The sequence below is a fragment of the Hyperoodon ampullatus genome, assembly GCF_949752795.1.
Source record: "Hyperoodon ampullatus genome assembly, chromosome: 9".
Taxonomy (NCBI): domain Eukaryota; kingdom Metazoa; phylum Chordata; class Mammalia; order Artiodactyla; family Ziphiidae; genus Hyperoodon; species Hyperoodon ampullatus.
Window position 1 is genome coordinate 1769770 of NC_136922.1, and position 17231 is coordinate 1787000.

At 47.0% G+C, this 17231-nt stretch overlaps 1 protein-coding gene across 2 annotated transcripts in view; it reads left to right on the forward strand.

Moving 5' to 3' along the window:
- Positions 1 to 17231, forward strand: part of COBL (cordon-bleu WH2 repeat protein) — a gene marked incomplete at both ends in the record, with an annotated part of 262009 nt that overhangs the window by 131112 nt on the left and 113666 nt on the right. For both annotated transcript variants that reach the window (XM_079710932.1, XM_079710933.1), the window contains one exon: positions 10182 to 10364. In XM_079710932.1, coding sequence (XP_079567058.1) covers positions 10182 to 10364 — 183 coding nt within the window. The remainder of the gene's footprint in view (positions 1 to 10181; positions 10365 to 17231) is intronic.

The window sequence follows — 17231 nt, forward strand, 5'->3', positions numbered from 1 at the left end:
GCTGGCTCCACCCCTGCAGTTCCCTGCAGTCACCATTTTCCTTCCCCTTGTTTTATTTCCAACAAGTCTTAAAGGGAGAATGCAGAGCGGGCACAGGTCAGAACTGCAGAGTCTTGTCCCTAAAAATCAGGCTCACAGGCGAGCGTGGGGCTCCATGAGCAGGTCACAGGAAAACCTGAAGAAACCTGCAAGGCTTTACATGTGAACATCACAGGTGACCTGGGGCGTGTGTGCCCTGAGGTCCCCTCTCTGGGGCCAGGCTGGCATGCACTGGATCAGCTGTGTGTCTTGTGGTGCAGTGGAGCCTCAGAGAGGGGTCAGGGGTGGGGTGCTTTGTTAGTTAATAGTAAAGTTGCAAAATTTATGAATGATTCACTCAAAACAGAAGGAGGCTGTTCAAGGTTCCCCTGGAAAAACATTGTCCTTCACTTCCTAATACGCTTTTCTGAGGGCAAGTGTGAGGCGCAGAGATCTTGCACAGATGCTCCCTGTGGAGGTTTGTCACGCATGGGCACCCCTGCCACCATGGGGCTGGGGACCAGAAATAAATGTCGGAGTCTGATGCTCTAAGGTCTGTCCTGAGAGAGAAGGAAAAATGAGCCACCTCTGCCCCAGGCAGTGTGAGTGGTGTGATGCTCTCGGGGAGGAATCTGCAGCAGTGGCTCTTCACCTTGACTTTCAAAGCGGACGCCTAACAGCCAGCGAGCCCATGAAAGGACGCCTGGGTCATGATGAGCTGGACATATGCAAACCCAAACCTCAGTGAGGTGCCGCTTCGCACCCGCTAAGATGGCTATCATTTTTTATAAAAGGAAAATAACAAATAAGTGTTGCAAGGACGTGGAGAAATTGGAGCCTTTCTTCATTGCTAGCGGAAAGGTAAAACGGTGCAGCTGCCGGGGAGAGCGAAGCATAGACCTGGCAAGTCTGCTCCTAGTGCCCACAAAACTTGAGGGCAGAGTTTTCAGCCAACACCTCTAGGCAGATGTTCACAGCAGCTCTAGTCACAAAAGCCAAAAGGTGAAAACAACCCGCATGTCCGTCCCCAGATGAATGGGTGAATAGAATGTGGACTCTCCATGCAAGGAAGACTTATTCAGCCATGAGGAGAAAGGATGCTCCGACACAGGCTGAGTACGGAGGAACCTTGAAATCTTCACGCTGAGTGGAAGAAGCCAGGCCTGGAAACCACGCGTTATTTGACTCCGTTCATGTGAAGGAACCAGGACAGTCCATCCAGAGTCAGCAAGCAGATGGGTGGTTGCCAGGGGAGATGGGATAAGCAGTGGCTACTGAATGGACCCAGGGTTTCCTTTTAGGGGGATGAGAAGTTCCAGAACTAGATGGTGGTGGCTGGACAACGTGGGGAAGGTACCTCATGCCTCGGAATTGTACACTTTAAAATGGTTAAAATGTTAAATCATATGTTACACGTATTTTGACCCAATAATTTTTCTTTTTAAAGAAAAACAGCAGATGCCTGGTCCCATCCCAGAGTTTCTGCTGAAGTTTGTCTGGGGTATGGCTGGCCTTTCCCCTCTTTAAAAGCTCCGGGGTGCGGGGGAGTCCTGATGTGCAACTAAGTTCTAGAACCTCTGTTCCAGTGCCAGCCTGCCTGGCTCTTCCACTGTCTGGATGTGGCCCCAGGCACCCGCTCTCTCTGCCTCAGTTTCCTTCCCTGTGAAAGGGGGTCCCGCGATTACCTACCTCAGAGAGCTGTCACGCGATCAGATGGGTTGATGTGTGGAAGCTCCAGACCCCCTCATGTATCTGTTCTGCCTGAGTCTGGGGATGAGACCCCCTTCTTCTCCGGCAGCTCTGGTTCTCTGCTCTCAGCCAGTGTCCACTCAGACTCCCTTCTGGAAGGGGGACCACCCTTCTCTGTTTGTCCAGGACAATCTTCAAAATGCTTTTGCCCTGGGCTTCCCTGGTGGTCCAGTGGTTAAAACTTCACCTTCCAGTGCAGGGGGTGTGGGTTCAATCCCTGGTCAGGGAGCTAATATCCCACATGCCTCGTGGCCAAAAACCCCAAAACTTAAAAAACAGAAGCAATATTGTAACAAATTCAGTAAAGACTTTAAAACTGGTCCACATCAAAAAAATCTTTGAAAAAAGAATGCTGTTGCCCCATGTTCTTTCCAATTGGGCCTTTTTCCTGGGCCACTTGGATAAGGGTCCCATTTTGGATACTGAAATTTGTGATTGCTGTTCTCCAGCACGATGCCTGTAGATAGCAAAGGGTGCTGGATGTCTTTGCAGGTGAGAGGGCGGTGCTTGGACAGTGGAGGGCTGGACTCCTCAACTGAGAGACGATCGGATCCCACCTACACTTCCTGCTTCTTAAAAAACCCTCCTATTTTCCTTGAAGATGAATTTGCCGGAAGAGAAATCTAATCAGTTTAGTTTCCTCCACCTAATGACTCGGTTACCTAGAGTTAGGGAGAGGCCTTCCTGATCTGATCCAAGAGTTAGAAATCATCTGGTTTCTGGCAGAGAGGTTCGTTCTCATGTTAGTTTTGTTTCTATATGGGGGTGAGGCGTCTTTTCCGTCAGCCCTGAAACCCAGCCAGTACCAACCGGCAGCCAGGCCCTCACTTCCTTCCCTCATCCAGCCCAGGTATCAGTGAGATGCACAGGAGCCGCTTGACATGTGAGGCCTGATGTCCTTTGGAGGAATCCATTGATCTCAACTGTGGCTACGTAGGAAATCTCACTCCTGTTGAATTTTAGTAAACAGCTTATAGATCAATATTCAAAACCCGCTACTGTACAAATTTTGGGAAACTTCGCACATTTTAAAGGGAAACCTTTGTTATTAAGGTTTTATTGTTCATGTGAATTAGCACCATCTCCCCCCGCCGCCGCCAAAATTGTGCTTAATTGAGTTTGCCTCCTTGGAAATCTCCCCTAGAACCACAGCAAGCCAGCACACACACACACACACACACACACACACACACACTCGTGTGTGGAGCCCTGACCCCCTCATTCTCCTTTTCCCCGTGCGTTATGCTCACCAGCCCCGATTCACCATCACACCACCTCCCTGCGTGTTCTTACTCTCCTCTCCGCCTCCACACCCCCTGTGGAGCCTGCGCACTGACCCCTGGGGCCCCTGCGCCCTCCCCGTCAGGACCATGGCCTTCCTGGGGCTGGACATCACGTGTTCTGTATCTCTGAATTCCACCAAGACTTGTTTCCTTTTCATTCACAAGCTCTTCAGAAACGTCTGGCTTTCTAAGGTGGTCCTGGTGCAAGTGGCCAAATATGAATAATCGGGATATCCCAAGCATTCCCAGCTTCGCTAACAGGTTTTGGTTTTCAGAAGGTCCTGCACAGCAGAAGGTTCGGACTAATCCAGCTCGCCTTCAGTTTCTTCCCTGAGTTTTGTTACAAGGAAGATGCTACCAGTTGGATGCTCTGGCACACTTACATTTTCCTGTAAGTTCAGGGAACATCCTGCCAGTGGAGAAATGATCTGAAATTGCTCTGATACTTGTAACCGTCAGGGAGCTTCTATGACACAGTATTTGGTTGGCCAAATAGCTTCTGCAACTTATCTTCTAGAGAAATGCCTTTCCTCAGGCATCGTCTCGAGGCACCTGGCACAGAGAATGGCCTTTTCCCACTCACATCGCAGCGTAGAAACTAGATTCATAAGTTCCGTTTCTCTGCCCATCATGGGGATTCGTTCTCACGAACCCGGTGGGCTTCAACCTCTTGGTTTGCCCTTTACTCTGAATTGATGCCAGATTTCCAGGGCGTGGGAAGACTTGGTGTCCTCTGGCCGAGGGATGCAGCCATGGGTGTGTCCATCAGGAAGGCTGTTCTCCTCGGATAAGAAAAAGCAGGCAGAGCACACCCTTGAGGAAGGGAACCTTGCCTGGCCCAGTGTCCAGGATGGTGCCAGCAGCTGCGGGACAGGAAGCGATGTTCTCTGCTTTCACATCAGAGGACTTTTGATAGATCCGGGCTGCTCTGCCCAACGGATCCCTGTGAGTGTGGGCAGGACAGCAGTGCCCATCCGTGTCGTCTGGTTTCTGTCGTGTGGCCGTGCCTTAGATCCCTGCCAAAACCTGGGTCCGAAGAAACGGCGATGTGGGTAACAGGTCTGACTGCAACTTCTCTCCCACTTGATTCTTTGACCAAGAAGGAAGAAAGGAAGGAAGGAAAGAAAAAGAAAAGAAAGAAAGAAAGGAAAAAGCAAAGCTGTATGAAATCCTTTGAGAAGGGGGCAGTGTGGTGGAAGGAGATGGGGGTTGCAGGGCAGCTTGGGAACTGACCAGTTGAATCCCATCCCCAGGGGCTCAGGCATCCTGCGGAGCTCAGTTCATTTCCTTGGGCCTCAGTTTCTCTCACTGTTAAAACCGTAAAACCATGCCATCCTAAAAGCATCTGGTCTCATTTAGAAGCATCTGATGCTGAAAGGATTGTTGATGGCTATTTTAGGCTGTACTTACTGTAACCAAAATATTTCCCTCAATACTTAAACCAAAACCACTACCTGAATTCCTCACCAACCATGTCAAAAGGTCCACTTGATCATGTGATTGGTTCTCACAAGATAGTCTTTTTTTGCCAGAATGAACAGTTTTGAGAAATGGGAACAAAATAACTCTTCATCCTTACTTTTTTTTTTTGGAATCAATGTAAACAGAAAGGTTTCAAGTACAGCATTGACCCATTTGTCTCCGGAAGCGTATTCTAGCCAGTGTGCACAGCTGCCTGACTGTTTATAGGGACAGGTAGCTCCCCTTCGGCTGTGACGTGGATGCTGGTAGAGCCGCCTGGTGCAGACAACACCAGGAGCTCCAGCAGAGGACACACACGGGGCAGTTGGGCTCATGTGGAAAACCCACCTTGGTACCCTCGGTGACCTGCCTGGTACTGATCTCTGATCGGTTACAAGCAAATGAGTAAAGGAGAGAAGCTGCTGCTTGCAGTGCCTGTGCACCCCAGAATCATTCTAGGGAGACCCCGGGCTCCCAGAGCTTTCCCTGGGGTTATAAGGAGCTGTAACAGCTGTGCCCTCTGCCTGTAGTGCTGGCCCCGCAGAGACCACTGTGCCTGCAGGGACGTTCCCAATGGGTTAGAGTCAGAGCTAATTCCAAAGGCCAAGCCCACGGTCACCCACGCAGTCCACTTCCCAGCTCAGCTCCTTGGGAAGCCCCCGGGGTCTGTGCATCTCCCCACAGAGAAGCTCAGGTCTTTTGTGTCCATGGAAACATTGTTGCTGCCGTAACAAAGGGTGTTGCAGCCATCAAGCCATCACATTACAGCTGCCCTGACGGTGAGCCCTGAGGGAACTCAGGATGGAAACAGGATGCCTGCCATCACACCGTCAGCCACTGCAGCTGCCACCCCCTGCCCCCACCCCCTGCACTGAAGGTGCACCCTGAGGGGATTCAGGATGAGAAAGCACAGGACACTGGCCCCAGATAGGTGAGGTGCCCATCAAAGGGATGATCTCAGGGAGCCCAGACTCTTGCATCTTCCCATAGATGCATAGAAAAGAGCTAAATTCCTTAACTTGAGATGTCTGGTTTTCTTTCATTAACAGTAATCTTCTGATGTTCCGACTACCTGGTCTTTTTTGCAAAAACTCCTGTACATGCTGGTTCCCCCCTGCCTCTTCGGAGCAGTCCCTCAGAGCAATCCGAGAGGCTGCGTCCCGGGTTTAAGTCCTCAGTTTTGTCCACTGAATATAACATAATTCTCAACTTTTAGGTTGTGCTTTTTTTTTTTTTTTGTCGACATTTGCAAAGTGGCTGCGGTGACAACCAGATAGAAGGAGATCAAAACTTGCTGAGATAATGAGTGCATTTCAAATGGAAACAATCAATTATACATTTTTTCATTTAAAATTTGAGATTGCTGGCAAAATCAACCGTCGCAGGTGATGCTGGTCTCCTCTCAGGCTGACACCCAGATCCTGAAATTGTTTCCTATCTCTCCACTCCCAGCTGTGTGTGTGAGATGGGATCAAGTTATCATTTTATACTGAATGTAATAAATTCCTGGGCTGTCAGCAGTGATACAGATGCACCGAGTTTCGTACTGTTTCCCATCCCACTAGCCCTCCGGGGACGGCAGGGGAGGTGTACACCCTGCAGTCTGAAGTCCCACGAGCTCTGGGTGAAAAAGGTTGGGTTTTCTTTTTCCCCTTTTCATTATCCATTGCTTTTTCTTAATGATTTATTGGGCTTCACTCGCAGGAGAAAAACTCCTGAGAAAATCTGGGGCGACTGTGAGAGCCAGAATCTGTGGATTTTGTTGCCAACCTTTGTAGAAAGGCATGACCCACTCCCTTACCAGAAAAGGACTTGATATTAAAAACATGTTACTGACCAGTTTGGACAGGAGCAGGAAATGAGTTCCCTCCCACAGGTAAGCCGTGGTCTGTCCCCCATGGGACTTGGCCACTCTGTAGCAGGACAGAACCCTGAAACTGGAATAGGAGGGCGTGGACTAGGCTGTCTAGACCCCGGGCTACGTGGACCACACTCTTGGTTTACCATTTTGTTTTACGTTGCTGTGAATGAGCATCTTAAAGGACACCCGACACTTAAGAGTGTTTTCATCCAAATTATTCTGTGGGTTTTTTTCTACCTTCTGTGTACAAATTCCAGGAGTGGGAAACGAAGGAAACAGGAGTTAAACCACAAATATTCTCTGGGCAGCCGACATGTTTTGGCTTCCCATGGGTTGAAGGTTGAGAAACACTCTTGTGTTTCAGAATTGAGAGGGGCTGGTGGACCCAGATCTAGGGGACCCTGACATTGGGGTGTTAGGGGGCGGGGAGAGATGTTTGTGTGTTCTCTAGAGCATATTTGGCTCAAAAACCTGTTGTGTCAAAATTCACTTCTGTTCCAGAGACACAGATAATGGATCGGGTGCAGCCCATCACCCGGGGTAACAGGTGTCAGGACTTGCAGGGGGACCTGGATGGGTGGCTCTGGGGTCCAGCTTTCTGCTGCCTAAGGCCATCTCACTGTGGCCCTGATGAGGTCATTCTTACCAAAAATACTTATCAGAGGAGAAGGAAACCACATAGGTGGGACATCTCTGATGTGACAGAAACATGCTAGGTGCTGACCACAACTTTGAAATAAATGGAATACCCCCAATTTTAAAGATGGAGACATTCCTGCCTGTGTGTGCATGGTGGGTGCTGGGTCAGCCCCTCACCTCAAGAAGGAGTTGACAATCTCAGATGTCACAGTGCTCTAAGGGCTACAGGATGACAGAGGTAGAACCTGAAATAGATACAAAATGGATGAGCTGTGAAGTGCTTTTAGGGGAGTGTCCTCACAGAGCTGGGAAAATGCTCAGGGCACTTAAAGGACGGAGGTAAGTTCAGAGTGCTGCAGAGGGGTCCGCCAGGCTTGCATAGTTGTGGTGAGGACTGAAGCAAGTGGGATTGGAAGTTCCCAGTCCAGACAGGGTGGAGGGAGGAAAATCAATTAGTATCCGGGGTGTAAAATGCATTGTCACAAACAGCTTGTTTATGGGATGCCAAATGGGCCCAGGCATACTCCAGAGATGCAGGCAGTGGGTGGAGTTCTCTGTTGTATTTCACAAGTATTAACAAACCTCCATGGCGTGAGTTTGTACCCCCTTGAATGTGGGGGGGCATTTGAGCGATCCAGCCACCCAGTGCAACACTTCCGCAGCTCCAGACTTGGACCAGTCAAGCCCTTGCTCTGGTTTGCTTCATTTGCTTAATTTTATCATCTGGACCCTGCATCTCTGAGTGAATTTAAGTTCTCGTGTCTCCTTGCATGTTCATGGTTGCTATGGAGGTAGACGTAAGGCAGAGAAAAGTATTTAAGAGTTCATTTTGCACTGGCTTATTTGCTTAGTAACGAGTCTAAGGTCTGCAGAACTCAAGGACTGGGAGAAACATTGACATTTTTTCTTTACATTTTTTCTATGGGAGCCTCGGTAGGGGTCAATGGGTTTTCTGGGTGTTGGGCTATTTCCTGTGGATCCCTCACCTATTCCCTACAGGGATTCTGCATTTGATGAGCAGGGCATTTGATGGTCAGTGTCTCACAAGGAAGCATGAATTGGCATAAAAAGCAACCTTCAGGGATTGGGTTTTCCTTTGATATTAATATTTAAGTACAAGAAAATCTGAGTCTCATGGATAAAGAAGATGTGGCACATATATACAATGGAATATTACTCAGCCATGAAAGGAAATGAAATTGAGTTATCTGTAGTGAGGTGGATGGACCTAGAGTCTGTCATACAGAACGAAGTAAGAGAAAAACAAATACCGTATGCTAACACATATATATGGAATCTAAAAAAAAAAAAAAGGTTATGAAGAACCTAGGGGCAGGACAGGAATAAAGATGCAGATGTAGAGAATGGACTTGAGGACACGGGGAGGGGGAAGGGTAAGCTGGGACAAAGTGAGAGAGTGGCATGGACATATATACATTACCAAACATAAAATAGATAGCTAGTGGGGAGCAGCCGCATAGCACAGGGAGATCATCTCGGTGCTTTGTGACTACCTAGAGGGGTGGGATAGGGAAGGTGGGAGGGAGGGAGATGCAAGAGGGAGGAGATATGGTGATATATGTATACATATAGCTGATTCACTTTGTTATAAAGCAGAAACTAACACACCATTGTAAAGCAATTATACTCCAATAATGATGTTAAAAATAAAAATAAAAACCACCTAAAAAAAAAAAAAGAAGAAAATCTGAGTCTCAAAAATCTTCTCAGGAAACTGAATGATTGTATAATTGGCAGAACAGAATAGAATTTGAGGCTGAGGGCAGGTAATGCGGGGCTGTTGCTGAATGTGACGAGTTTCCTGTCTGTATTTGTTTCAAATATGGTGAACCAATGGTTCAGATGGAAGCTCACCCACAAGTTCATTGTGTGAAACGTGAGGGCAGAACCCACTCATTTCTGCAAATGTGGACTCAGGGGCCCTCCGCGTACCAGGAGGTGCTAGGAGCCAGGGACACGGCCATGGGTGCAAACAGGGAATAATGGTTGTCCTCATGGGGCTCACATTTACATGATAACTGTAATAGCACATATCAGATGCTTACTTTGTGCCTAGAACTCTCAAAGGCTCTTTCATCTGTTGTAACCCATTCAGTTCTCACGATTTCTTTGTGATGTAGGTGCTGTTATTGACCTCAATTTTACAGGAGATAAACTGAGGCAGAGAGAAATTAAGAAACCTGCCCAAGGTCACACAGCTAATCAGCGGCAAAGCCAGGAATTGACTCCAGACAGTGTGTCCCCCTCATCTGTGGGCTGACCACTACACTGCACTGGCATCGGTGTGGACTGCACCGGGCTGGGACACCAGTGCTGGGGAGGAATGGGGCAGGGCGGAGGGCACAGCAGGGCAAGGGGTAGGCTCCATTTGGGTTTTAATTTCGAATTAGACTGCGAGTTCTCTAAATGCCCTTCCTGCACTAACACTCATGTGATTCTACTTAAGCAGGACCTAGGAGGAAAAACTGGAAAAATATCTATGTGCCTTTAGTCTGCTCCCTGGATATAGACCTTGCTCCCTGGGAACAATTAATTAGTGTGTTAGGTTGAATTTATTTTCAGTTCATTAGGGATCTGTCATGAAGTACTGCATTTAGTGGTCACGTCAGGTCTTCACAGCAGGCTGTTTATACTACCCGGCCACTTGTTTGAAACTTCTCAAAGTTAGAAGAAACCTAAGCCCCTCCCTGGCAGCGGGTGAAGTACTTCTCGAGATGGCAGAGACAGGCTTCTTCTCCAGCAGAAATATACTTCTTGATCTGTTCCTTCCTCTTTTCAGCATCTAAGTGCTCACTCTGATGACAGGTTAAAAATTGAAGGAGGTTAATTCACCACTGCAGGGGGCTTGAGAATCTTCCATGATTCTAGCTGGTGAGAATTCCTCTTAGAGGTTTAAAAAGTCTGCTGTTTCCTTCATGATTAGGAAAATAAACCTCCCACCAGGAGGTGTGTCCTGCCATGGGGTCTGTGATCATTTTCCCAGGAGAGTGAAAATAAGAGTTTTGTTCCAGCCATTCAAGCTGTCCGTGGACATGATGATGGGAGAAGTTCAGGTGGGTGGTGGGCGCTCGGCTTTGGTGTCTGAGCATTCGTACACCGAGAAGCATCTCAGAGTGATGAGGTTTTCTGTTTGCCTCTTCCCCCGACAGGGCTGCTTGACGACCCCAAACTCCCCGTCCGTGAATCCCCGTTCCACTACACTGGGTCCATCGCTTTCCCTTGGCAACATCTCAGGGGTGTCGGTCAAGTCAGACCTGAAGAAGCGCCGAGCGCCGCCCCCTCCGTCCCTGCCCAGCGCGGGACCACCCGTGCAAGACAAGACGTCGGAAAAGGTAGGGAGAGGGCGCCACTCAGGACCAGGGCCCCTGCTACATGAACCCGTGAATTCTCTGGAAGGTGCCTGTGCGCCCTGTCATCCTTCAAGCTTGTGGCTTTAGCAGCGACATGGTTCAGGGTGAAAAGTTAAGCTTTATTCAGAAGTCAAGGTGAGATGCCGCATCGCTTCGTTTAGGGAAGATCGGAAACTATTTTTGTGCCTTCAGCCCTTAAAGGCTTAGGCTTGTTGATTAACATTTATTTTATCTTGAGCTTTGAAATGTGGGGCACCCTTGCTTAATGAGAAAATTGCAGGCACTGTAAGAAATCTGGAGTGTGTGTAAGATGGGGATGACACGTGATACAATATAGGTGCCCAAATAAACCGTGTTCACAGGACAGCTGAGAAGGTGTTTGTTTGCACGTGAAGTTGGTTTCTATGTGACGTGACATCTATTTAGGGAGGCCTTGTATCTGTGGAGCCTTCAGAGCAGAGGAATGGCTTTGCACGTGACTGGCCCGTGGTGACCCGGCAGAGCCAGCGTCCCTAGCGGCTGGCCTCTTACTCTGGGCTTCTTCCTTCATCCGCCTGATGATTGGCCTTGAAACACTATTTGACATACCAGGCCCTCATTTTCCAGAGGCCAGGACACTCTTTGACAGTTTTTCTGGCTTAAAATGTGACACTGAAAAAAATTATTTGGATGGGACATATGATTTGCATTTCTCTAATGATTAGAGATATGTGACAAGGATGACACCCAAGGGTGGCCAGGACGGACGATGTGCTCTGGGTGCTTTTAGAAGCCAGGGTCTCCTGGGCAGCAACAGGAGTTCTCCACAGAGACCCTGAGATGTGGATCAGCCTGCAGTGTAACGAGAAGGACCCACTATTCCTCCCTGAACTGAGATGGTTCCCGGCGACTTGCCTGGCAGCCTCCTGGGCAGAGACCACCCCACAAAGAGAAACATCTATGTGGAGCCCCTTTAAGCCAGCTGTCCTCCAGCAGGAGCTGACTCTCCTGACACTTTTCTCCTTCTGTGGTGTTGCTTGGCTGGCCCGTGTCTGCTTCATGGGGTCCATAGCATTACGCCCTGCTGGGCTTGAGGCCCGGCCCTTTTGTGCTTATTCATAAACTGACTTTCCTTAAAATAACTTAGAAACCACGTCTGTACCTTTCAGACGAGAGGCTTGGCCCCTGTATCGTGGTTAGCAGTCACGTTAGTGGCTCCGTGGCAGTGTCATGACACCTCACTTCCTTTCCTTTCCGGCCTGGTCGTCTGTCTGTCCGTGTATCTGTCTGTCCATCGGTCACCTTTCTCAATCCCTCCAGGGGTGTTCTTTATCCCTGGTCTAGAGACACCCCTGTTCCCATCTAACAGTCTTTCCATCCACAGTCCTCACAGTCTGTCTGAAAAGCCTGTAATGCAATGCATTTTACAAGAAAACTTTTGATTTTTATGTTTTTTAAAGTTTTCTAATAGTACTAATTTATTTTGAGTTTTCCATCATATTTTCACTGTCTTTTGATAAAAGAAATGTAGGCACAAACCAAACTGGCATTGTTTGGCTGTATGCATGCCCAACTAAACAGCACAGACTCACGAACACAGAGCTGCTTCCCGGGGGGTCTGCAGTGCGTTTCACCCCTTATTTTGTGGGGAGTTAGATTTTGAACTTTCTCATGACGCAGAGCATTCTTACAGCATTTAGCAATTTTCAACCGCCTACCTCTGGGGGTGTCTTGTTGCTTTTGATGGGGAGGGGTATTTCTTTAGTGGTGAAAAGTGTGAGTTCCAATATCAGTATAATTTAAGCCTTATTTCAAAAGAATTGCATTTGCCTAATGTTATAGAATGTAGATGCTACACTGCATCGGTATTTTTAAAAATTTTATTGAAGTATAGTTGATTTACAATGTTGTGTTTAATTTCTGCTGTATAGCAATGACTCAGTTTTATATATATATATATATATATACATATATATATATATATATATGCACATATATTCTTTTTCATATTCATTTCCATTACAGTTTATCACAGGATATTGACTATAGTTCCCTGTGCTCTACAGTAGGCCCTTGTCGTATATCCATTCTATGTATAATAGTTTGCGTCTGCTCATCCCAAACTCCCCATCCATCCCTTCCTGACCCCCCACCCCCTTGGCAACCACAAGTCTTGTTCTCTATGTCTGTGAATCTGTTTTTATTTTGTAGATAAGTTCATTTGTGTCCTATTTTAGATTCCACATATAAGTGATATCATATGGTATTTGTCTTTCTCTTTCTGACTTACTTCACTTAGTGTGATCATCTCTAGGTCCATTCATGTTGCTGCAAATGGCGTTATTTCATTCTTTTTTTACAGCTGAGTAGTATTCCATTGTATATATGTACCACATCCTTATCTGTTCATCTGTCGATGGACATTTAGGTTGCTTCCATGTCTCGGCTATTCTAAACAGTGCTGCAATGAACATTGGGGTGCATGTATCCTTTCGAACCTTGTTTTTCTCCGGACATATGCCCCAAAGTGGGATTGCTGGATCATATGGTAGCTGCACCAATTTACATTCCCACCAACAGTGCAGGAGGGTTTCCCCCTTTTCTCTGCACCCTCTCCAGCATTCATTGTTTGTAGACTTTTTAATGATGGCCATTCTGACCAGTGTGAGGTGATAGCTCATTGTAGTTTTGATTTGCATTTCTCTAATAATTAGAGATATTGAGCATCTTTCCATGTGCCTGTTGGCCATCTGTCTTCTTTGGAGAAATGTCTATTTAGGTCTTCTGCCCATTTTTCGATTGGGTTGTTTGTCTCTTGGTATTGAATTGTAGGAGATGTTGGTATATTTTAGAAATTAAGCCCTTGTCAGCTGCACCATTTGCAAATGTTTTCTCCCAGTTCATAGGTTGTCTTCTCGTTTTGTTTATGGTGTCCTTTGCTGTGCTGTATCAGCACTTTAAAAAATTCCTTCTATCCAGAGAAGTTATGTTTTTCAGATTTTTATGTGCTTATCCAGAGTGGATAAAGTCGGCTTGAGTGGGAAAATGTATATTAAGTAGAGAATTGGGAATTCTGAATGAAAAATAAATAGTACTGTATACACTGCAGAATGAATAGAGCTCCCTCTGAGGCAATAAAAGCTTCTTTACTGAAATCCGTTTTATTTGGCACAGAATGAGTGGAGAAATTGACTCACAGCAGCCATCTCCTTTTTTAAGAATATGAATGGCATATGGATTAGATTTAAGCATTTGCTATGACCGTGCTTTTTTTTTTTTTCTTTTCTAAATGAAAGGTATTTTGTTATTTACTGATTTCTGGGAAAGGAACCCAAAAATGTATTGTCGTCGTCGGTGGGGAAGAACGTCAATTCCTTCTTCCTGAGCTTCCTCCCATATAAAGATAAGATGTTTGTTTGGAAAGCCTTATGTATATGCGACTGTTACTAACACGAATATCCTGAATCAGGAGGAAAGGATTAGTTTCAAGGCCGTGACTAGTTTATAGGAACATGGGAATGCTTAGATTTTCTTCTTTTAAAAGACTTTTTTCTTATCAACTAGTATTAAAAATTCAGTACAGTAGCCCCTTCCTATCTGTGGGTTTCCCCATCCTCAGATTCAACCAGCCATGGATCAAAAAGAATCAGAAAAAAAAAAAAAATTCCAGAAAATGTCAGAAAGCAAAACTTGAATGTGCTGTTTGCTGGCAACTATCTACATAGCATTTACATTGTATTAAGTATGATAAGTCACCTAGAGATGATTTAAAGTACACAGGAGAGCATGAGTAGATTATGTGCAAATACTGCCCCATTTTATAGAAGGGCCTCAGCGTCTGAGGATCTCGGTATCTGAAGGGGTCCTGGAAACATCTCCCACTGAGCCTGAGGGGCGACTCTATTTACTTTTTCAGGTCTGAAAGGCAAAATAATTTCAGCCATCTTCCAGGTCATCTGAAACTTTTAAAAACTGTAATCTTTGTCTCAGAATTTGCAACCTGCTTATGTACTCATGATTTGAGTATTTGTTATTTCTAAAACTACTTTTCAAGAAGATTTTTCCAGAGGCGTTTGAGCCAGTGAGAGAAATGGGTGGCATCCTTGTACCAGCCCTTCTACAGAGGGGTCAGTGAGACAAGGGAAGCCACGTGCCATTTTCAGAAAAAGGTGGAACTGCTCTCTGCCTCAGACCTTCACCTCTCGCCCCAGAGCCTTGAATGAAGTTTTAATTACCTGGAACGTTCAGACAGGAATGATCTATACATTAGGGCACCATGTGCTAAGTCAGTATTTTTCAAGCTTGAGTGAGCATCAGAATCCCCCCAAGGGGCTTGTGAAAGCACATTTACCTTGGCTCCACACTGAGGGTTTCTGATTCAGTAGGTCTGGGGCCACCAGGCCTGAGAACTCGGGGTTCAGCAAGTTCCCAGACAAGCCCCACTTTGAGAACCACCACCCCACCGACCTCTACCTGCCCCATCTGCCCGCCCAGAATTTGGACTAATCAGATGTGAAAGTAGCAGGTCTACTCAGTATAAATATTTTTAACAGATCTGGAGAGATTCTTTGGCAGAAAAGTTACCACCACCCTGCACCGTTAGCTGAGGCCTAAAGCTATATATTAAGATAAATGAGTAGGTCCCACTTCTCACTGGGACCTGGGAAAAAGGACAGAGGAATTGCCTGTTCCAGATGGGATCTTTCTCCCTCTTTCATCTTGGAGGGGCCACACTGTCCTCTCCCCACCTTGCTCCATGCTGAGATGACCCCTTGCCTTGTCCTTAGCCCTGCACAAGGGCTTGCTGCATCTGTGTTTGTGTCAGAGCCCCCTTTATACAAGTCTTAGCCACGGACCCCAAGGAGACTTGCCTTCCTGTCATTTGCACACATCTCTCCCCCTTGGGCTGCTCTTGGATCAGCATGGGGGTCAGCATTCAGATCATGAATAGGGGCTCAGGACACAGGGGCCCGGGTGGACAGCCCTCCACTCACTCGCTGGTCCTCAGTTTCCTCCTCTACAAAATGGGGACGATCAAAGCAGCCTCCCCAGGTACACGGGGTAGAGGTCAGAGCAACGCCCCTGGAGCCGCTTCCTGGATTCAGATGCCAGCAGCTCTGTCATTCCTGGGAACATGATCTAGGCAAGTTGCTCCACTTCTGAGACTTGTTTTCTTAGGTGTGCAGACTGTACCGTGGAGTGGAGGTGAGAGCTGGCCCCAGGGCCCTGGGGAGTGGAGAGGCCAGGGTGCGGGGGGCCCGGCCAGGGTCCTGCATGAACCAAGTGGAAGGTTGTAGTTAAAGATCAAACTCTTTATTGCTAAAAACACCAAATGTATAATGAAAAGTTGCCAAGCCCCTGGAGCAGGCTTATTCTGTTCAAGGATGCCTCCTTCTCTTGGTGGCATTTTCCCCTCTGGGCACAAAGCTCAAACAGCCTGCTCACTAGTCCACACCTTCGGAGGATTGTGGAGGAGGAAGCAGTTGGTCATCCCTTTGGAGCCCCTGTTTGAGACGAAGAGACTAGAATACTGTCAAGTCATCCTTCCTCAGGGGACTCAATTCACCCATTAAAGACAGAAAATCCCGTGAACCGCATCGGCCCACATCGCATTTGTAGGACCCCTGTCAGGTTAACGAGCGGCTTATTCCACTTTTTATCTCTGTCCGTTGATTAAAAGTAACTTGTGGAAGTCTGCTAGACAATGCTGTGTCTAATTTTAGCTGTCATCGTCCACAGATATGGAATAAACAGCTAGCCATTAATTTATTCAGTCAATATCCAGTTGTTATACACCTGCTTTTGTGGCAGTTACAGCTGTGCATCTTTTTTTATTGTAAGTAGAAGTAATTCAAAAAATATTTGAGTTATTGAGGCATTCTTTTGTCCCATTTTATTTGAATTATTGTGTTCGTTACATTCAGCTCCAGATAATTCCAACATGACAGTGCATTTGTATATTATCTCCAGTTTATTGCATTGAGACGAAAATAGCTCATGATGTCGGCTATTATAATGAGAGATGACGGAGGCGTGTTATGATCAGTTATTAGTATAAGCCAAAATGGAACTTTCTATGAAATATATGCTTGCGTAGTCAACAGATATTTTTGAACAGCTGCTATACGCAAGGCCCTGCACTTGAAAACACGAATTGATATTCATTACTGTAATATCTCAGTACAATGTACACATAAGGACACACTGTCTCCTACTGTGTAAATAAGTCGGATAACTTGGGAATGTTGGGAATTTAGCGGAAAGCACTACTACTTGCAAGTTCCATTTTCTGGATCTTCCCGAGAGTTAGGTCATCATAAAACTCTGCTGTCCGGACTCCCAAAGACACGTTTCATCAAGAACGGGGGTGTGCACGTGGCCCTGGTCAAGGTGGACTTCTGTGGCCGTGTCTCTGGTCCTGCTGGCCTGTTCCTGACCCTCTCTGCCTCCCGGGCCAGAGCAGGAGGAAGGCAGTGCAGCAGCCCTGGTGGCCCTGGCTCCAGGGAATGTGCAGGGAGCAGGGCTGTGGACCGGGGGTGATCAGGCCATGCGGCCAGCGGGACCAGATCCTGTCTCCTCTCCCGTTAGGACTGATATTTTTTGCTTATTGGAACGAACATCCAGAAGGTGCTGAGGTCGAAGTGATTCTGACTTTGTAGTCATTGCTTATCACCCCTGCGCCTCCTGGGGTGAGGTCCGCTCTGTTTCCTATCACACACCTCTTGGTGGTGGTTCTTTTGTTTCTGGAAAGGTGGTTGATGCTTGGAGACTTTTTAGAATTTATTTTTCATAATAATGAAAGACTTTTGGCTACGGCTGGCATGGCGGCTTCCTGCAGGGCCGGGCTGAGAAGGGCGGAGCTGAGGTGGA